Raw genomic sequence first — 22509 nt, forward strand, 5'->3', positions numbered from 1 at the left:
GGAAAATGAAATCAGCATCTCTATAAAGCTTGTCAGCAGAGGGAGCATGAAGTGCTCGAAAATGTCCTGGTAGACGCTGCCCTGACTCTGGACTTGATATAACACAGTGGACCAACACCAGCGGATGACACGGCCCCCAAACCAACACTGACTGTGGAAACTTCACACTGGACCGCAGGAACTTGGATTGACGCCTCCCCACTCTTCCTCCAGACTGTGGGACCTTCATTTCCCAATGAAATGCAAAATTTACTTTCATCTGAACACAGCACTTTGGTCACAGAGCAACAGACCAGTCCTTTTTAACCCCTTAATGACCAAGCCATTTTTTAAGTTTTTCCATCGTCTCATTCCAAGAGCTATAACCTTTTTATTTTTGCGTCGACATAGCTGTATAAGGTCTTGTTTTTTGCGGGACAAGTTGTATTTTTTAATAGCACAATTTTGGGGGACATATTATTTATTGATTAACTTTTATTAACTTTTATTTGGGGGGAAATAGAAAAAAATCTTACATTTCGCCACTCTTTTTTGCGTCTTAAATCTACGCCGTTTACCGTGTGATATAAATAACACTAACTTTATTCAGCGGGTTGTTACGATTGCAACGATACCAAATTTGTATCGTTTTTGTATGTTTTACTACTTTTACACAGTAAAAACGCTTTTTTTTCAAAATTATTTGTTTTTGTGTCTCCATATTTGAAGAGCCGTAACGTTTTTATTTTTTCACCGATACGGTTGTGTGAGGGCTTTTTTTTGCGGGACGACTTGTAGTTTTTATTGGTACCATTTTGGAGTAGATGCAACTTTTTGATCACTTTTTATCACATTTTTTTAAAGTCAGTATTCACAGAAAACAGCAATTTTTCCATAGTTTTTTATTTTTACGCCGTTCACCGTGCGGGTTAAATAATGTAATAGAATTATAGTCGGGGTCGTTACGGACGCGGCAATACTAAATATGTGTGACTTTTTAACTTTATTTTGTTTTTTTAACAGTAAATCATTTTGTAAGGGGAAAAGCTGGGTTTTTCATTTTTTTTCACTTTTTTTTAAATTAACTTTATTAAACTTTTTTTTCACTTTTTTGCTAGTCCCACTAGGGGAATATAATATGCGATTCTGCGATCGCATTTATAATACACTGCAATACATCTGTATTGCAGTGTATTACTGCCTGTCCGTTTAACACGGACAGGCATCTGCAAGGTCATGCCTCCGGCATGATCTAGCAGGCATTCACTCCAGGCAGACCTGGGGGCCTTTATTAGACCCCCGGCTGCCATTGGAGACACAGACACTCGGCGATCGTATCGCCGGGTGTCGGTGGGGGAGAGAGGGAGCTCCCTCCCTCTCTCCAAAACCACTCAGATGCGGTGCTCGCTATTGAGCACCGCATCTGAGGGGTTAAACGGGTGAGATCGATACTAATATCGATCTCACCCGGCAGAGCAGGGACGCTCCCAGCCCTCAGCTGCCTCTGGCAGCTGAGAGCAGGGAGATTTGACAGCTCCCTGCTGTGTTAACTTATTCCGATGCCGCGATGTAAAAAGTCTATGGCATCGGAATAAGGCCCGTTAGTGACCGACGTAGAAACACGATGGGCCGTTCACTAACGGGTTAAAGGCTTAGGAAACCTTTGCAGGTGTTTTGTGTTGATTCGCTGATTATCGTGTGACACCATGATTCTACAATCTTCAACTTTTGCCCAATATTCAAATTTTCAGAGAGACTAAATTTTTGGTTTTCATTAACTGTTACCATAATCATCAACATTAAAAGAAAAAAAATGCTGGAAATAGATGACTCTGTGTGTAATGAATCTATATAATATGAGTTTCACTTTTTGAATTGAATTACTGAAATAAATTAACTTTTTGATGATATTCTAATTCATTGAGAACGACCTGTATATTCCTGCACCAAGTAAATGGATGTCCACTTTAAGAACCATATTGATACTAGGGTAACGGATGCTTATCATATAAGAGAATGGATGTGACGGACAATACATAGACATTCATCTTCAGCAACATTACTTTTTTGTATATTTAACTTGTTTTGAATTAAAGGATTTTCCAGGATTAGATAACCAGGTCTGCTTTTTTTCCAGAAGGAGTCCCACTTCTCCATGAGATGTCTGGTTTTGCAGGTCCTATAATTGGTAGTTAGAAATAGGGGGATTTTTATGTTCCTGTAGCATTTGACCTGCGGCTGTATGAACGCTTGTTTGGTATAAGTTCAGCTCGAGCCATTAGATATTTATGACAACGGTCTGGTTTTATGATGAGGGATCCCTCATTGGGTTTTAGCTGTGTCAACGCTGGAGCCCCACTTACTGCGTTTCTGCAAACACTTCACAACTCTAGTACAAAGATCCAGACTCTACAAATGTACTTAATTGGTTGTCAAAGAATAAAAGAAAAATGAAACTTCAATTGACTTTTTCTCTGGCCTCCTTTTTACAAACTCCAGATACCAGCTGAGCAATTGAAACGGATCGCCTTCTTTGTAATTTTTATATTTGGTACGAAGACGACGAGTGAGGACATTCTCGGATCCTAACAACCTCTGGGCGGCTTCGGCTCTCGCATCTCTCAGCACGAGATACCTTAATAAACCTACTGGGAGCAGCAACTGGTGATACTTCCAACAGCCCCTAGAATAGTTCCCACTATTGGCCGCTTAGGAAGCCGCCATTAAATGGCAGGGACTTGTATCTCACTCTTTCCATCTGCTGTAAGAGGCTGATGCCAATACAAATGTGCATTGCTACTTCAGTGTAATGAAAACTGTGATTCTCGATAGTCTAGTTGTCAGATTTGCTGCAGAATTAAGCAGGCAATGATATTTCTATACAAGCCGCCTCGGCTGGGCTGTGGAGGAGGAAATTAAACTACTTTTCATTTTGCAGTTGAGTCTCAATATCTGTGTTTGACACCGGGAGCTTGGCGGTTTTCGGCAGATTATGTACGCTCGTGTGTTAGTCTTTCATGTCTTCACTGTACGGGATTTTTTCATTTCACCCTTTGTAGGTTGTTGGTTCAAGCAAAGAGAATTTCTCAGAGCTGCTTAATTGACAGATGGCAAGACAAAAATGGAACCTCACAAAAGTTGGCGGCTGCCCCTGATGTTCTCAGAACTTTGTTACGGAAATTAATATTAATATATTATATCGATGCTGCGTTATTGCCTCGGTGCATAGGAGGATCACTCTAGTGACTTGTTCTTCATGCCAAGCTTGGTTGCATTTGGAAGCTGGTGGTTGCAGCTGAATCTGTATGCCAGTGGCTAAACCCGCCATGGCAGAAGGGGTGACACCCTCTCTAGCAAACAAGGGGTGGAAAAATAGCGGCTCATACAAAGGGCTTATGTTGGGGGGGAAACCAACACAAGGCCCATCCTGAGTGTCAAAAACCGGCACCACGAAGGGCCTTCTCTATGTGCACCATTTGATGTTGAAATTGGCGATATGGTTGTACCGAGCCATAAAACTGTTATTGAGTGAAAATTGTAACGTTTATTATACAAATATTTTAAATTTTTATTTTGACACTTTTTTTTTCCCTCTCTTATAGCCAATTAATCGTTGTTGTTAATAAGGGATTTATCTCATGCTAGGGTTAAGGCCCTTTTTACACCGACCAATGATCGGGCAAATGAGCGTTCGCACGATTGCTAGATTCAGATCGTTGACCTGTGTAAACAGGGCAGCAATAAGTCAACAAACGAGCAAGCTCTCGTTTGCCTTTGTCGGCTGATCGAATCTTTTATGTGGCCAAAAAAATCGTCGATTGTCGGCAACACATCTCCCCGTATAACTCTGGGATGTGCTACCAACTTGATTAAAATGTATGGGGAAGAATGATCATATTAACGATCGTTTGTCCCCATACAGTGGCGTAACTACCGCGGTAGCAGCAGTAGCGGCTGCTACGGGGCCCGGGGCTTGAGGGGGCCCGGTGGCGCCGCTAGCAGCCGTTATGGCTACTACAGCGGTAGCGTCGCTACTGTGGGGCCCGCGACGCCGAGCCTTACACAGGCCCTCTCATGCCTGTAGGTGTCGCTAGCACCGGAGGAGGCCCCAGTGCTAGCGGCAGCCAAATACATGTATTAGCACTGAATGGCCGGGCATGTTCCGTGCCTGACCATCCAGTGCCTTACAATGACACTGATTGGCTAGCGGCGCGATGACATCATCGCGCCGCTTCCATGCTTAGAAGGTGCTGATTGGCGGGGCAAGTCATTCTGCCCCGCCAATCAGCGTCATTGGAGGACGCTCGTTCAGCTCCTGCAGACATGCTCAGAAGAGAGCATGTCTGCATCGCCAGTGAACAGCGTGGGAACCGGAGAATGTGAGTATGTCAAGTTTTTGTTTTTTTTCCCTCATAAAAATGCGAATGGCATTATCTATAGGGGGGGGGGGGGTCATCTTTATGTGGGCTATTATATATAGGGTTCTATATGTGGGGCAGTAGCTACAGGGGGGTCTATATGTGGGGCAGTAGCTACAGGGGGGGTCTATATGTGGGGGTGTGGGCCACTATATACAGGGGGCTCTATATGTGGGCCATTATATACAGGGGGCTCTATATGTGGGCCACTATATACAGGGGGGGGTCTATATGTGGGCCACTATATACAGGGGGCTCTATATGTGAGCCATTATATACAGGGGGCTCTATATGTGGGCCACTATATACAGGGGGGGTCTATATGTGGGCCACTATATACAGGGGGGTCTATATGTGGGCCACTATATACAGGGGGGTCTATATGTGGGCCACTATATACAGGGGGGGTCTATATGTGGGCCACTATATACAGGGGGGTCTATATGTGGGCCACTATATACAGGGGTGGGTTACCTGTGGGGCACTAGCAACAGGGTGGCTATATGTAGTGCACAGTCTACAGGGGTGGGCTATATGTGAGACACTATGTACAGAGGTGGGCTATACGTGGAGCAATAACTATAGGGGAAGCTATATGTAGGGCAGCACGGTGGCTCAGTGGTTAGCACTATTGCCTTGCAGCTCTGGAGTCCATATGTGGGCACTATCTATAGGGGCTTCTATGTAGGTCACTATCTACAGGGGGCATGTTGTGTGTTTGTGACAGTTATATTTAGATGTGTTGAGAATTTTAACTTTGTTTATAGGTGCAGAAATGTTTTAACCCCTTCCCGCACCTTGGCGTAACTGTACGTCCAGATAAGCAGTAACTTCGCGCACCTGGGCGTACAGTTACGTCCGCGCTTTAAAAGTTAACCGCCGCGCGGCGCTACACCGCAGCGGCGGTTAACTGTGCAGGGTGTCAGCCCTGCTCTCCCCGTTGCCGATCAGCGGCCTGTCGCCGCTGAAATCGGCAATTAACCCCTTCGATGCGGTGGTCGATTGCGATCACCACATCGAAGAGGTTTACAGCGGATCGGCAGCCCCCCACATGTATTTGCGGGGGCTGGCGATCCTTATCATGGCAACCAGAGGCCAAACAATGACCTCCGGGTTGCCATGTACGGAAGCCTCGGAGGATCAGCCTCCGGCCGTTCCTCCTCTGCTTCCTGTCAGTGTGACTGTCACGTCACAATGACAGTTAGAACACATTACACTACGTGTGTAGTGTAATGTGTTCCAGCAGCGATCAGAGCTGCCAGTCTAAGTGTCCCCTAGTGGGACAAGTAAAAAAAGTTAAAAAAAGATAATAAAAATGTTTTGAAAAAGTGTAAAAATCAAAGTTAGAAGTGACATAAACAAAGAATGCTTTTTTTCCTATAATAAGTCTTTTATTATAGGAAAAAAATTAACACTTTAAAAAAAGTACACATATTTAGTATCGCCGCGTTCGTAACGACCCCAACTATAAAACTGTAATATTATTTTTCCCGCACGGTGAACACCGCGAAAAAAATAAACGAAAAACAGTGCCCGAATCACAATTTTTTTGGTTACCAACCCTCCCAAAATATACAATAAAAAATGATCAAAAAGTCGCATGTACGCCAAAATGGTACCAATACAAACTACAACCCGTCCCGCAAAAAACAAGCCCTTACACCGCTTTTTTGACTGAAAAATAAAAACGTTACGGCTCTCCGAATATGGTGATACAAAAATTAATTTATTTTATAAATAAGTGATTTTATTGCACAAACGCTGCAAAACATAAAAAAATTCTATACATCTGGTATCGCCGTAATCGTATCGACCCGCAGAATAAAGTATAATGGTCATTTATAGCCCAGGGTGAAGGCCATAAAAAAAACAAATAAAAAACATTGTCAGAATTGATGGTTTTTGGTCACCTTGCTTGCCAAAAAATGGAATAAAACGTGATCAAAAAAATTTCTGGTACCCCAAAATGGTACCAATGAAAACTACAGATTGTCCCGCAAAGAATAAACCCTCACACGGCTCCGGTGGAGAAAAAATAAAACCGTTCTGGCTCTCAGAATATGGCGATGCAAAATGTGTAGTGTCCAAAAGCGGATAAGATCGGGCGCCATTTATAAGTGCGACACCGGCCACATATCTGCGGATTATTATTTATTTACTGCATTATTATACCATGATGTACTCCTCACATATTACATATACCCTGATGTACTCCGCACAGATAACATGTACCCTGATGTACTCCGCACAGATAACATGTACCCTGATGTACTCCGCACAGATAACATGTACCCTGATGTACCCCGCACAGATTACATATGCCCCCACATTATAAACTGAAACACCAGTAAAACCCCAAACAGAACAACTACCAAGCAAACTCTGTGCCCCAAAAGCCAAATGGCGTCCCTCCCTTCTGAGCCCTGCAGCGTGCCTAAACACCAATTTACGTCCACAGATATGGCATCGCCATACCCGGGAGAACCCGGTTAATATTTTTAGTTATTTGTCTTCAGTGGCACAAACTGGGCATAACATATAATGCACTAAAATGGCATATCAGTGGAAAATTGTAATTTTCACTCCGCACCATGCGCTGCGCATTAACCCCTGCGCGCACCATGACATAGCATGTCGTAGTGTGGGGGGGTGATGTATGGAGCGTCTCACGTAAAAAATAAAGAATTTAGAACGGCAAAATCGCTGTTTTTTTGGTCACCTTGGCTCTACCTAAAAATGTAATAAAAAGTGCTCAAAAAGTTGTATGTACCAAAAAGTTGCACCAATAAAAACGACCGCTCATCCCTCAATAAATAAGCCCTCATACCGCTCTATTGACTGAAAAATAAAAAAGTTGTGGCTCTTGGAACGCGGGGAGGAAAAAACTAAGAAGGAAAAGAAAAAAATGGATCACTCCAGAAAGGGTTAATTACTTTCTAATGAAAAACCATTTATGACCACACGTGGGGTATTGCCGTACTCGGGAGAAATTGCTTTACAAATGTTGGGGTGCTTTTTCCCCCTTTATCCTTTGTGAAATTGAAAAAAATGCAACATTTTAGTGGAAGAAATGTCGATATTCATTTTCACGGCCTAATTCTAATAAATCCTGCAAAAGACTTGTGGGGTCTAAATGCCCACTATATCCCTAGATAGATTCTTTAAGTTGTGTAATTTCCACTTTTGGGGGGTTTCCCCTGTTTTGGCCTCTCAGGGGCTTTGCAAATGCGACATGGCACCCAAAAACCATTTCAGCTAAATTTGAGCTCCAAAAGCCAAATAGCGCTCCTTCCCTTCTAAGCCTTGCTGTGGGTCCAAACAGAAGTTTATTACTACATATGGCATATTTCCGTAATCGGGAGAAATTGTTTTACAAATGTTGGGGTGCTTTTTCTCCTTTATTCCTTGTAAAAATTAAAAATGGCTACCTTTTTTCAGAAAAAAAGTCGATTTTTACCTTTACAGAATAATTTCAATGAATTCAGCAAAACAACCGTGGTGTCAAAATGCTAACTTTACCCCTAGAAAAATTCCTTGAGGGGTGTAGTTTCCAAAATGGGGTCACTTTCCAGGGGTTTCCACTATTTTGTTCCCTCCAGTGCATTTCAAACGTGACAAGGCACTGAAAACCATTCCAGCAAAATCAGAATTTCAAAATCCAAATGGTGCTCCTTTCCTTCTGAGTCCTGCTGTGGGTCCAAACAGCAGTTTATTACCACATATGGGGTATTGCTATAATCAGGAGAAATTGCTTTACATATGTTGGGGTGTTTTTTCTCTTTTATACCTTGAAAAAATTAAAAATTTCTACGTTTTTTCAGAAAAAAGTAGATTTTCATCTTCACAAACTAATTCAAATAAATTTAGCAAAAAAACTGTGGGTTCAAAATGCTAACTATACCCCTAGATAAATTCCCTGAGGGGTGTAGTTTCCAAAATGAGGTCACTTTTGGGGGTCTTTATTGTTTTGGCCCCACAAGACCTCTTCAAACCTGACATGGTACCTAAAATATATGCTAAAAAAAAGGAGGCCCCAAAATCCACTAGGTGCTCCTTTGCTTCTGAGGCCTGTGTTTCAGTCCATGACCGAACTAGGGCCACATGTGGGGTATTTCTAAAAACTGCAGAATCTGGGCAATAAATAATAAGTTAAATTTTTTGGGAAAAACCTTCTGTGGTACAGAAAAAAATGTATTACAAATGAATTTTGTATAAAAAAAATTACATTTGTAACTTTCACCTCTACTTTGCTTTAATTCCTGTGAAACGCCTAAAGGGTTAATACACTTTCTGAATGCTGTTTTGAATACTTTGAGGGGTGCAGTTTTCAAAATGGGGTGATTTATGGGGACTTTCTAATATACAAGACTCTCAAAGCCACTTCAGAACTGAACTTGTCCTTGTAAAAATCGCCTTTTGAAATTTTCTTGAAAATATGAGAAATTGCTGCTAAAGTTCTAAGCCTTGTAACGTCCTAGAAAAATAAAAGAATGTTCAAAAAACGATGCCAAACTAAAGTAGACATGTGGGGGATGGTAACTAGTAACTATTTTGTGTGGTATTACTATCGGTTTTACAAGCAGATACATTTAAATTTAGAAAAATGCTAATTTTTGCAATTTTTCGCTAAATTTTGGTGTTTTTCACAATTAAATACTGAATCTATCGGGCAAATTTTGCCAGTAACATAAAGTCCAATGTGTCACGAGAAAACAATCTCAGAATCGCTTGGATAGGTAAAAGCATTCCGGAGTTATTACCACATAAAGTGACACATGTCAGATTTTAAAAATCGGCTTCGTCCTGAAGGCCAAAACAGGCTCAGTCCTGAAGGGGTTAAAAGTGAGAAGCTGAAGACATCTGAGAGGAAAACTGCAGAAATGGGTCATGGCCGGTAGAAATCCATCATAGATGTCTGAGCCGGAGGGAGAAGAAAAGAACTAGAATCTGAGACGTCACCGGTGAGTCACTTAATGTAAATGTTTATTCTGCCTCTAATCAGTAATGTAGTCACTGTATGATCTGCAGCGAGATGATGGTGATAGGATTTTTTTTGTGAAACCGCATCTCCCAGCATATCCTTATCATTGTTCAGGCCATGCTGGGAGCTGTAGTTATACGCCGTACAAACCTATACGCAGTGGCGTAACTACCGCTATAGCAGCCGTAGCGACTTCTACAGGGCCTGCAGCATGAGGGGGCCCGTGCCACCCGCCGGCACGGCCCCCTCCCATGGCCGCAGGCTCCGCTAGCAGCCGCTATGGCTGCTACAGCGCGACGCCACTGAAGGGGTTGTTCCTACATAAGACATGTATCCCCTAATCACAGGATAGGGGATACATGTGTGATCGCTGGCAGCGATGAGGAGAACGGGGGACCGAAAGTCCCCCCTAAGTTCTCCATGACAAACCTCGGACTTCCGGGGTCTGTGTCGGCAGCTCCGTAGAAATGAATGGAGCGCCGGTCGCGCTTGTGCGCATGCGTGACTAGCGCTCCTTTCATTTTTATTGAACTGCGCAGACGCCGGAAGTCCGAGGTTAGTCATGGAGAACTTCGGGGGACTTTCGGTCCCCCATTCTCCTTATCGCTGCCAGCGATCACACATGTATCCCCTATCCTGTGGATAGGGGATGCATGTCTTTTGTAGGACAAACTATAGGCCGTTTTTTTTTGGGGGGGGGGCTATATGGCGTTATCTACAGAGGGGTTCTGTATGGCATTATCTACAGGGGGGGCTGTATGGCATTCTCTACAGGGGGGACTGTATGGCATTCTCTACAGGGGGGGCTGTATGGCGTTATCTGCAGGGGGCTGTGTATGGTGCTATCTATAGGGGGGCGCTGTGTGGTGGAATCTATAGGGAGGCACTATCTATAAAGGGGGGGGGGGGTTGCGTGATACCCAGCAGAGGGGGGGCCCTAGTCAAAAGTTTGCTATGGGGCCCAGTCTTTCCTAGTTACGCCCCTGTCCCCATACATTTCGATCACTGCTTCGTCTTAATGGCGCACGATTAGAAGTGGTATTTTATCTTTGATTGTTACATTCCTGTTTTTAGTACGCAACAGACATATACTGAGAACTAGACTGACCATGGACCTGTGGAAAATATTTGTCAGCGCGGACTTGCCCATCAACTTTCATGTTTGGCTTGGAAAGAGACCGATACGGGAAGAGCAATAGAATCAGACAGGTTGAAGTCCAATAGTGACAATAGATTTCCCATAGACTTTAGGCCTATGTACCGTTCAATAGTTAGACAACTTTACGTTCTGAATGAATAATTGCAAAAAATTATACTAAAAAAATATATAAAAGCTGGAAAAAAAATATAGCTACTTGTATCCAGAATCTTTTGCTATGTTGGATAAAAACCTGATGGTACTTTGAGCTTGAAGGGATGTCCGGTTTCCGCAAATTAATGTTATTTTTTGTATAATTAAAAGTTGTAACCTTTTCTAATATACTTTTTGTATTCTTCACAGCTTTCAAGATCTCTGCTTGTTGTTGTTCAGTAGTAACGTTTATTACTTCCAATAAAATTCTGTCCATGGTCATGTGATGGGGACACAAGTGCTGGGAAGACATCGCTCTGATACACATACTGTAACTGTAACGAGCCGTTCACCTGTGTGTCCAACACATGACCAAGATAGAATTTCACTATACTGAAAGTATAGTAAATGGCATCTCTGCATTTTAGTGGCTTATGAAAAAAAAGATATATTAAATAAATAAATATATATATATATATATATATATATATATATATAGTTATGAAATCACGTTGCGCTCTGGCAAGATAATTAGTCTGCTAGATTAATTTTAGAAGTGACCTTCCAAAAGACGGACACATTGTAACAAGATAAAGGCTGAATCACCAGAGCACGTATGAGTGGAGAGGGTGAAATATGGTAACACGTTATCGGAATTGCAGGGCGGAAAGGACTCACTAATGGCAGGAACACACAGGGTGGATACTCTGCATAAAAGTACACAGCGTATCCATCTTGGAAACCACACAGATTTTCGCCCGAGAAACCGCACCAAATTGTGCTGCAGTTTTCTGGGTGGAAATTCTACGGGAATAATAATAAAGTTTATATTTACCCCCGGCCGTAGTCATGGCGAGGCGTCCTTCTCTTCTGAGCGCAGCCCAGCCTCCTGGGATCTTGCAGTACTTCATGAATGGGGGCCTATGGATACGTTTTGCCTATGCCCCTTGGAGCTTACCCAGTGCAGCTTCTGACAGTAGGACTCTGACATGGTGTGAACAGAGACTAACTTTCACATCATTTTATAGCTGCGAAGTTACTGGTTCAAATGGTGTTCTACAGATGTCTACCATGGAAAGCTTAGTGATCGGTGGCTGGTAGAATTGTTTCTCGGTGTTCCTAACACCAGATTCTATCTGTTCATGTGACAGTCCACCTTATAACATCTCGTTTTTAGGTCCAACATTTTGTGCCAATTGCTTTATTAATATATTTATACTGAGATCAAAGAGCTGTTTTTACAAATCGGTGTGCTCCGAAAAAGTCCAACCCAGAAACGGCAGGTAAATCCGGCCGATTAGCGGCACAATGCTTATTTTAGTGCGTATTTTTGGACTGTTTTACTGCTGCGGAAAACGGCCGACAGAATTGACTATACACTCTCCTGGCGCTCCCATAGCCACGTGTCCCTGCTCTCTGTACAGGTGGTCTCTTGTGGTGATGTTTTGTTCCATGTGACCGCTGCAGCCTGATTTTACTTTTTTACACGTGAATTTTGCAGAGAATGCGCAGCTTATTCGCAGCAAAATCCGCAGATTTTGACTTCCCCAGTGATCACAATGGGGAAAAAAGCGACAAATCTGCAAATTAACATTCTGCGGATTAAAATTCTGCACCGCAGGTCAATTTACGTACAGATTTTTCTACCCTATGGAATAGAGTAGTTACATACCATCCACTTGCTGCTACCGCAATACACTGTGGGTTTTTCACCCGAAAGTCCAGATGTCTATTTGCTACATGTGAATATACACTTGCAGTGCTCCAAATCCTCTGCATAGACATAATTAAATAACATTTTGCAACCTCTAGGGGGAGCTTGCTGAATACTGTTATTATTGAGTGCAGTGTATGCAAAATTAATTCCTAAGCTCCCTCTAGTGGTGGCATGGCTATGCAGTGAAAATGGAACTGTAACAGAAAAACCAAACTGCAGCCTCTGTAAGTATAACAAAATGGTAAATGGAATGCCTGTTGTAAGTATTCACTTTGATGTATTAGGCATAATCATCTCAATTAATTGACTTAATTTGGTGGATTTGAGGCTCTCGGTCTATGGTTTGCACATTTTTACAGATTTAAGTACCACTCCAATCATAGTGGAAACATTACATTTCTAAGTGAACAATAAAACATGTAGAACTAATCAGTTGCTGTATTTTTTATGTGTTTCTAAAGCCATCAGGAATAAATTGATATTCATTTACATAGCCATTCTTTTGCAAAAAAATAAAATTCTAATATAATGTACATGAGTTAGTTTACACTAGCGGCGGGTTCACCACAGCGACCAATTAAATGGCAAATAAAGCTTTGAATATCAAAGCAAATATTTACTAGTTCCTGGGTGAGTCTAATAAACTTTCTCCTGTCGTCTGGTCCCCTCACCACAAACCTCTGTCTTCATCTTCAACTTTTTATGGAACACTAAACCTTTTAGAGGAGCTAGCAGCTCTCCTGACATGTATGTTTTAGTACATACTTGTATTTCCCATGAAATAGCAATTCCTAGAACTCTGCATTGTACCGTTCCTCTCTTATTCCTCCTGGAAATGTATGCATTGATTGACAACTGGGCGTTACCATTCCCCTTGTCAATGGTGCATGTACCTACACATTCTGACACCGTCCAATATGTGCTGACTGTGTTGGAACATACTCTGACGACAAGGGGAATGGTTATTGGTTATTTATGTCCATGCCTTACACGGACAGACCATTGATTTCAATTGCAAACTTGCAGTTCTTAAAGGGGTTGTGCATCACATCTTTCTAACGCCCGATCTGATATCGGACTCCCGTTGTCCGATTGGGCAGAAGAGAGAGGTGCCTCACAACCCCTTCAGTGTCCCTACAGCATTACTGGGACTATTAAACACTTGTTAGATTTACCGCTGATTGCTGAGGGTCCTAGAGAGACATCGTGTGAACAGCTTATCGTCCAAATAATAAAAATAAATTGTCCAAAGAAAACAACCCCTTAACCGGTTCAGGACCAGGCCCCGTTAGCCATTTTTAGCATGCATTAGTTAAGCGGCTGCAACTTTTTTTATTTGCTGGGCTAGTGACATAATTTTTTTTTACATTTTTTTTTTTTTTGTGATCAATGTTAGATTTCTCATCATTTTCATACACCATTTTTTCTATTTTTAGGCTTATCGCCTGCAAAATTTTGCTATATTACATGTGCATTTTAGGGTAATTGGATCCGGGCTAGTGTTCCGACTATGATTGGCAAGGGAAGTTTTTTTTTTTTGGTGGGTATTTTATGTTTCATGTTTATTTACACTATACTTTTTCACTGTAATTGGCGTTGCACAGCAGACCACGTTACAAGGGAAGTCCGACCCGTTAGACTATGTTCAGACGGGACGAATACGCTGCGTAAAAGCACACCGGGTGTCCGCCCTGGGCACCGCAGGGAATTCCGTCCGAAAAATCACACCACACTTTGGTGCAGTTTTTCGGCCAGAATGTCCGCTGCAGAAAACTGCACGTGTAAAACAAAGCAAAAACCGTTTCTTACATAATCATGGCTACGCGTCCCTCTGCCATACTGCAGGCCGGCCTCCTGTGATAACGTTTCATCCCATGTGACTGCTGCAGCCTGAGATTGGCTGCAGCTGTCACATGGGATGAATCGCCATTCCAGGAGGCCGGCCTGGATGAAGAAGCACAGAATTCTGGTTAAGTATAAGATGATAATTTTTTTCTGAGTTGCGATTTTTGCAGAGGAATCGCTGCTTTTCCACCACAAAATTCGAAACATCTGCTATTTGTTGCGGATTTTACCTCCCCATTGAATTCAATGGGCAAAATCTGCAACAAAAAAGCAGCAAATACAATTGACATGCTGCAGATTTAAGAAACGCACCGCGTTTTACTGCGCAACATTTACACAGCATATGGATGACATTTGTTGAAATCTCATCCATGTTGCTGCTACTGTATTATGCTGCGGATTTTTCGCAACTAAATCCGTTGCGTTAAATCTGCAGTATATAGGACATGTCCTATCTTTTGCTTATATGCGGACCGTGCTCCCATACTTTACATGGGAGCACTGGCTGAAAATGCCGGCCGTGCACGTAATTGTGGACCATGATTACGGGCACAGCCGTGTTCACGAGGACTAAGTGAGTATAAAGGCGAGAACTGGTGAAAACAGTTTCTGTACTTTCTCCTGGGTACCTTGCAGTCCCTGACTGCCAGGCATCTGACATTCAGCAGCCCAATCGCTCAGGCAGCAAGCTTAAACCGAATATATACAGTGGACGGTCCTCAACCGATTTTAAAGCAATTCCAACTCTGTGGCTGACTAAAATGTTTGTCCTTGGAAGTCCTAGATGTTATCTACCTCCTCTATGGCCATCAAAGCTGCCAAGGAATCTGCTAAAGCATTTAGTAGTGTAAGGCTACATTCACACGACAGTGAAAAACGGCCGTGTGATGGCCTATTTTTGAACGGCCGTCACACGGCTGTTTTCAAAACATTGATGTTCTATGGGTGTATTCACACTGGCGTTTTTTTTAATTAACGGGCCGTGAATATTGGCCGTCAAAAAATAGGATATGTCCTATTTTTGTCCGTTTTCACGGCCAGACGGCCCCCATAGAAGTCAATGGATCAGTTTTTAACGGCGCGATGACACATACTCACCGATGCAGCGTCGTCCTCTTCAGGTATAATCTCTAGTCTCACGAGCTCTGCGAAGGCAACGAAATTACGTAATCACGCCGCCTTCGCGGAACCCGTGAAGTAGACGGCGCTGCATCGGTGAGTGTGTAGGGCATTTAGGAGGAATTATATGTCGGGTATTGTTGTACTCACTACAAGGGTAGTGTGGCATTAGTACAGGAGGCTTTGTTGTCATTTGTGGGCTGTGTGCCTTCATCTACAGGGGGGCTGTGTGCCTTCATCTACAGGGGGGTTGTGTGCCATCATCTACAGGGGGAGGGGCTGTGTGCCATCATCTACGGGGGGGGGGGGGGCGGCTGTGTGCCATCATCTACAGGGGGGTTGTGTGCCATCATCTACAGGGGGAGGGGCTGTGTGCCATCATCTACGGGGGGGGGCGGCTGTGTGCCATCATCTACATGGGGGGGGCTGTGCACCATCATCTTCGGGGGAGGTCTGTGTGCCATCATCTATAGGGGGTCTGTAAAACAATCATGACAATAACCTTCCTTTGGGTGTTTTCAGGAGGTTGGGATAAAGGAAGCCTGACCAATGAAATTCATCAGTTTTTTTTTTTTTTACCCGCCATGAAAAAGGGATGCAAACCGGATGTCAAACGGCCATTAAAAACGGACAGACAGACTGGAAATGGATTAAATTTTGGAGACACTGATGCAAAACGGGCATGAAAAACTGACAGTTGATCCGTTTTTAATGGCCATTTTTTTTCGCTGTCGTGTGAATGTAAGGCTATATTCACACGACCGTGAACAAAAATGTCCATTAAATACTGATCAAATGTATACAGCCTCCCTGTATATGATGCCACACGCCTCCCTGTATATGATGCCACACGCCTCCCTGTATATGATGCCACACGCCTCCCTGAATATGACGCCACACGCCTCCCTGTATATGACGCCACATGCCTCCCTGTATGACGCCATACGCCTCTCTGTATATGACGCCATACGCCTCCCTGTATATGACGCCACACGCCTCCCTGTATATGACGCCACACGCCTCCCTGTATATGACGCCACACGCCTCCCTGTATATGACGCCACACGCCTCCCTGTATATGACGCCACACGCCTCCCTGTATATGACGCCACACGCCTCCCTGTATATGACGCCACACGCCTCCCTGTATATGACGCCACACGCCTCCCTGTATATGACGCCACACGCCTCCCTGTATGACGCCACACGCCTCCCTGTATATGACGCCACACGCCTCCCTGTAGATGACGCTACACTGCCTCCCTGTAGATGACGCTACACTGCCTCCCTGTAGATGACGCCACACTGCCTCCCTGTAGATGATGCCACACAGCCCGACATGAATGCCCTACATACTCACCGATGCAGCACTGTCTTCTTCATGTAGATCTCTCGTCTTCACGGGATCTGCGAAGGCGGCGCAATGTCATTGCACAACCCGTGAACTTGAGAGACCACACGTGAAGAGGTCGGCGCTGCATCGGTGAGGGTCATCGAGCCGCCGATAGCCAGCACGGGAACTAGTAGTTCCCTTGCCAATCCCCATGTCACAGATCAATTTTTAACGATTGTTACATGTATTGACGTTAAAAACGGATCCATTGACTTCTATGGGGGCCGTCATTCCGTGTAAATTGCCAAAAATAGGACATGTCCTATTTTTTGATGCCCATTATTCAAGGGACGTTAAAAAAACAGCCGTGTGAATACACCCATAGAACATCGTTGTTCTGAAAACGCCGTTTTTCACTGTCGTGTGAATAAGGCCTAAGACTGCAATTTTTATTTGCAGATAACTGAGCTGTACACGACATAAGGAACCATTTTGCCTAGATCTGCAGGGGGGGGGGAAATAAAATTGCAGTATTTTCTACTTCAGAGGTTATTAAAGGTATTTACTAGCGGTAACGCAGTAAATGTTAACATTACCTCATGTAAAATCAAACACTTAAAGTGCGTTCTGATTAAAATGGAATTTAGTAAAATTGCAGCTCAGTTTTTAATCACGCTGAAAGTGGTGTTTTACGGAACTGTATGGCTTTTTTGTTAGTGTGTGTAATTATAATCTAAACTGACTAAAAAGAACTATCTAACCATATGTTGTGACTGTTTTGGGAAATTGCCTGAAGATATTTTTGAAAATCTGTACTTTGACAGGGGCTGTATGTCTTGCATTACTCGAATTCTGACCGGATAGGTTACATGGCAGAAAACAAAAAGAAAAATCTATTTAAAAATGGAAAATTCATCACTTTTTATTTCTTTTTTTTTTTTCTTCTTTTGCTGCACTTTGTAATATTTTTTTTTTTAATCCCTATATTGACTGTTGGGCTCTGTTAACACTTCCTTTAGGTTTCCATTGGTCTTTAACATCTGTAAAATTGTATAAATCTGTATTATTATATTGAGAACAGCATCCTAGTCATTGAGATCCATCACATATAATGGTTCCATCCATTTGTGTTGGAACTTATTGACTCATATCACTCCTACTCCAAATAAATGCCACCCAGGTTTGGTGGATTTAAAGGCTGTATACTACGTTGTGCAACATTTTAAAGTTTGTATACAGTGAAACCTCTGCGATGACCACCCAAAGTTGAATAAAAAATAGTCTTTTAGGGGGGTGAGTGTGATGTATATGCCTTACTTACCGAATATTGATATTGAATGATCCTGTGCTTTAGTCCAGGGCTGTATTCAGAGTTCTGCGGGTTTCTATAAGAAGTAGTCGACAATCTTGTTGACAGACACCCCAACAGCGGAGCTAAAAAAAATGCAGATGTTATGTATCGTTCAATATTACTTCATCAGATAGCTACACAATATCTGGTGTAAAGAATGCATATCACAGCAGGAAGATGGGAGATTTCACCTCTGAAGCCAGTAGAATTGTCAATGAAGCTCTGGGCTATAGTACATGCTATCACTCAGGATCCGTATAAAATTAAGTAATGAAATGTATTTAAAAACTTCCTCAACTTTTTATGTAGATTAATTCTGTATGTAAAATGGTTCAGAGGTGGCCCTGTACTAGATATAGCACGGTGTACCAGTTTTTCCTGGTGTTTAGGCTTCGTGTTCACATTTAGTTGGGGTTGGTGTCTGCAGCGAGAGTGGGAGTTGGTATGGAAACTATAAATTCAGATTTGGCTGGTAGCATAGGAGCTCTGATAAATAATCCCATACCTGCGTACGGTCACAATCCTAGTCTCCAAGCTGCAGATCCATCGTCTTCTCTTGGGAGGGTATTCAGAAGAACTTCCAAGGGAGCTTATTGCACTTTTGTTGAAAAAAGTTTTGTTCCTCCAGTTTGTTCTTGGATCCAAGCTAACTTTTTTCTCTTTCCGTTTTCCAGGTGATGTGGTGGATGTTTATCAGAGGGAGTTCCTGGCCCTTAGGGATCGACTGCATGCGGCTGAGCAAGAGAACCTGAAACGTTCCAAGGAACTGAACCTGGTTCTAGATGAGATCAAAAGGGCCATATCCGAAAAACAAGCCTTACGAGACATCAACCGCACATGGAGCAGCTTATCTGGTGAGATTCTTATTTCTAACAGAACAAAATGCTGTGATTCATTTCGGTCTGACCTATGTCTCCTGCTCAAACGGCTTCCTAATGTTGAATTTAACAATAAAGATATATTTTCTACACCTTTTACTTATATTCTATTTCTGCTTTATGTCCCTTTTAACAATGCTGACCGTTTTGCAGTTACTGTTCCCTATGATATAAAATCCAGAACAGGTTTTAGGGATAATGAGGACGTCTAGAAAGTTCTTTTACTATTACATTTCAATGTGTTTGGGTTGTTTTTTTTGAAATTTTCTTTACAGTGGGTATATAATACTGTATGTTTTCAAGCTCAGATTCTTAGATTCTTCCGGCAGGTGCATGGACTTGAACAACGCTAATTATTATCCTATTTATTTAGAATTCCTCCACCTTTATCAGTGCACAATAAAACGTTAATTCTCTTATGCAAAAGAGAGGTTCACTACCAGTTTGAGAAGCTTTGTGTTTTTTAAAGATTTGTCAAAGCATGTGTCCTTGAAACAACAGTTTATACCTACGGTAGATACCGCAATCTACATGGGTCAATTTATCCTGAGTTGCCGCCTATATTATAGCCGAAAGCTTTATTCAAATTTCTACTGGTTACTATTGGAAACAGTCAGCGAGCTTGTTGTCAGGCACACCCCTAAGAATTGGAGTTAGTTTCATACAGTGCTGTACAGGTCCTGGGGTAATTATTTGCCAGAATGCAAATCAGCAGAACAAGCTTTGTGCAGACATTGACCCATGAATGGTCAGAGATTTTAGCTCTGAAGGCTGCAGAATTCTATTAGCAGTTCCAAAATGTAACATAGCCTGTAACTCCGGATCAGTACAAGATAGCTGATATAATATACTTGCACAGTAGCTTAACTTGTTATGTAGATTAATTTTATATGTGAACTGTGCAATGGCGCTGAAAAGTGCAAAACAAAAATCACAACCAGGTGTACAGATATACAGTCAAGTCCAGAAGTATTTGGACAGTGATACTTTTCATCACTTTAGCCTCTGTACTCCACCACAATGGATTTAAAATAAGGCAATAAAAATGTGATTGAAGTGGAGACTTCAAGGGGTGCATACGCTTCAAAATTCTTCTTGCTACTTTTGTCCGCAGTCACATCATCAATGCACACCAGAATCTTGATCCAGAACTGGGCGGCTTTTTTAGATGTTTTTTTTTTGTAACGTTTTATCCGTAAGTTCTGTTTTTGAGTTTTACAAGTGATTTGCATCTTGAGATAAACCCTCTGTATTTACATCCATTAAGGCGTCTCTTGATTGTAGACAACGATACGATTACCTCCTCCAGAGTATCCTTGACTTGGCTAGATGTTGAAAAGAGTTTTTGCAAGGAAAGAATTCGGTGATCATGCACTTTAGTTGTCTTCCAGGTCTTTTTGGTGTTGCTGAGCTCACCAGTGCATTTCTTCTTTTTAAGAATGAACCAAATTGTTAATTTGGGCGTTCCTAAAGTTTCGACTATCTTTCTTGTAAGTTGGTTTTGTTTTTTTACAGCTTAATGATGGCCTCCTTCACTTACGTTGACACTTTTTTTTATAAACGGCATATTAAGCGTTCCCTTAATCTGTTACCAAATGTATATTCAATATTTTGAGTCACCCCCAGACCTTTTGCTCTCCTAAATGTGTCATGAAACACGGAGGGAACAGGCCGCACCCGGCCATAAAAACTGCTGATCAGTCAATTGTTCAATTACTTCTAAAGGGCCTTTTACACCGGCTGATATATCTTACGGATTTTAACCCTGTCTGAGCACCCCTTGTTTCGAGTGCTGTGGTTTTTTCAAGAACTTTTACATCGGCCGACACTTGGCCGGTGCAGCGAGCGCGATTAACGAGACATCATTGATTGGCGCTCGTTTGCTCCTGTCGCAAGGAGCTATGGATGGGGACTAGCGCTTGTTACTCCGATCTCTCGTCCTCATACATTATCATGTCGGCAGCGCGTCTCCCTGTTTACACAGGGAGATGTGCTGCCCACAACGATAATATTTTGCTTTTTTAAAACGATATAATCAGCAGATGATCGAGCGTTTGCTCATTTATCTTCTGATCGCTGCCCTGTTTATGCAGGGCAATTATCGGCAATGAGTGTTCTATGAACGCTCGTTTGCACAATAATCGCCCAGTGTAAAACCCCCTTAAGACTATTCACACGACAGGGTCTGAGTGTCGGCCGATAAAAACAGTCGTTTTGGTCCGTTATTCTCTGCCTTTTTGCATAGTTTCCGTTCCAGGCCGTGCTTCAGTTTTTAACTACCGATTTTGACCCGTTTTGCATTCTTCTTTTTTTTTTGCCTCACACTGCCCCCTGTAGATAATGCCACACACTGCCACCTGTAGATAATGCCACACACTGCCACCTGTAGATAATGCCACACACTGCCCCCTGTAGATAATGCCACACACTGCCCCCTGTAGATAATGCCACACACTGCCCCCTGTAGATAATGCCACACACTGCCCCCTGTAGATAATGCCACGCACTGCCCCCTGTAGATAATGCCACGCACTGCCCCCTGTAGATAATGCCACGCACTGCCCCCTGTAGATAATGCCACGCACTGCCTCCTGTAGATAATGCCACGCACTGCCCCCTGTTGATAATGCCACGCACTGCCCCCTGTTGATAATGCCACGCACTGCCCCCTGTTGATAATGCCAAGCACTGCCCCCTGTTGATAATGCCACGCACTGCCCCCTGTAGATAATGCCACGCACTGCCCCCTGTAGATAATGCCACGCACTGCCCCCTGTAGATAATGCCACGCACTGCCCCCTGTAGATAATGCCACGCACTGCCCCCTGTAGATAATGCCACGCACTGCCCCCTGTAGATAATGCCACGCACTGCCCCCTGTAGATAATGCCACGCACTGCCCCCTGTAGATAATGCCACGCACTGCCCCCTGTAGATAATGCCACGCACTGCCCCCTGTAGATAATGCCACGCACTGCCCCCTGTAGATAATGCCACGCACTGCCCCCTGTAGATACTACCATAGCCCCCCCTGTAGGTAGTGCCACACAACCCCCTTGTACATAGCGTGCCTCTAGATACCACACACCCCCTTCCTGTAGATGACGCCACTGTAGGGGACCAATCCAGGAGAAGTCCCTGACTTCACTGTCCATATATGTGAAGGACTTCTCCTGGAGCGGAATCCCCGGCCACAGCCTCAGCAACGCTGTGGCTGGGGATTAGGGATTCCGCACCTACAGGGAGCAATAAAAATCTCCTCCTCCTCCTCTTCACATGCACTTTGCACTGAGAGGAGAAGAAGAGAGGGAGCGGCAGAAAGCACAGCCATCCATTGGATCACATCCAAGTGACAGCCGTGCTTTACACGGCCCCATAGGCATCTATGGGAGCTGTGCGGCCTGGAGAACGGTTCAGGGCATGTTCCAGTTTTTTGACGGCCCGGTTTATGTAAAAAATATCGGCCGTGTGAATAGCCCCATTTGGGGTCTATTCTTACTGCGGCCGTGTGACAGCCTATAAATAAACATCCGCCACGTGGCCGAGTTTCCCTGTCGTGTGAATAGGGCCTAAGCCTGTGAAAATGGAAGGACGATG

At 43.3% G+C, this 22509-nt stretch overlaps 1 protein-coding gene across 1 annotated transcript in view; it reads left to right on the top strand.

Moving 5' to 3' along the window:
• Window positions 1-22509, top strand: part of MGAT4B (alpha-1,3-mannosyl-glycoprotein 4-beta-N-acetylglucosaminyltransferase B) — a 337495-nt gene that overhangs the window by 174498 nt on the left and 140488 nt on the right. The window contains exon 2 of the mRNA XM_075856199.1: window positions 18709-18888. Within this exon, the coding sequence (XP_075712314.1) occupies window positions 18709-18888 (180 nt within the window). The remainder of the gene's footprint in view (window positions 1-18708; window positions 18889-22509) is intronic.

The sequence above is a fragment of the Rhinoderma darwinii genome, chromosome 3, assembly GCF_050947455.1.
Source record: "Rhinoderma darwinii isolate aRhiDar2 chromosome 3, aRhiDar2.hap1, whole genome shotgun sequence".
Classification (NCBI taxonomy): Eukaryota; Metazoa; Chordata; class Amphibia; order Anura; family Rhinodermatidae; genus Rhinoderma; species Rhinoderma darwinii.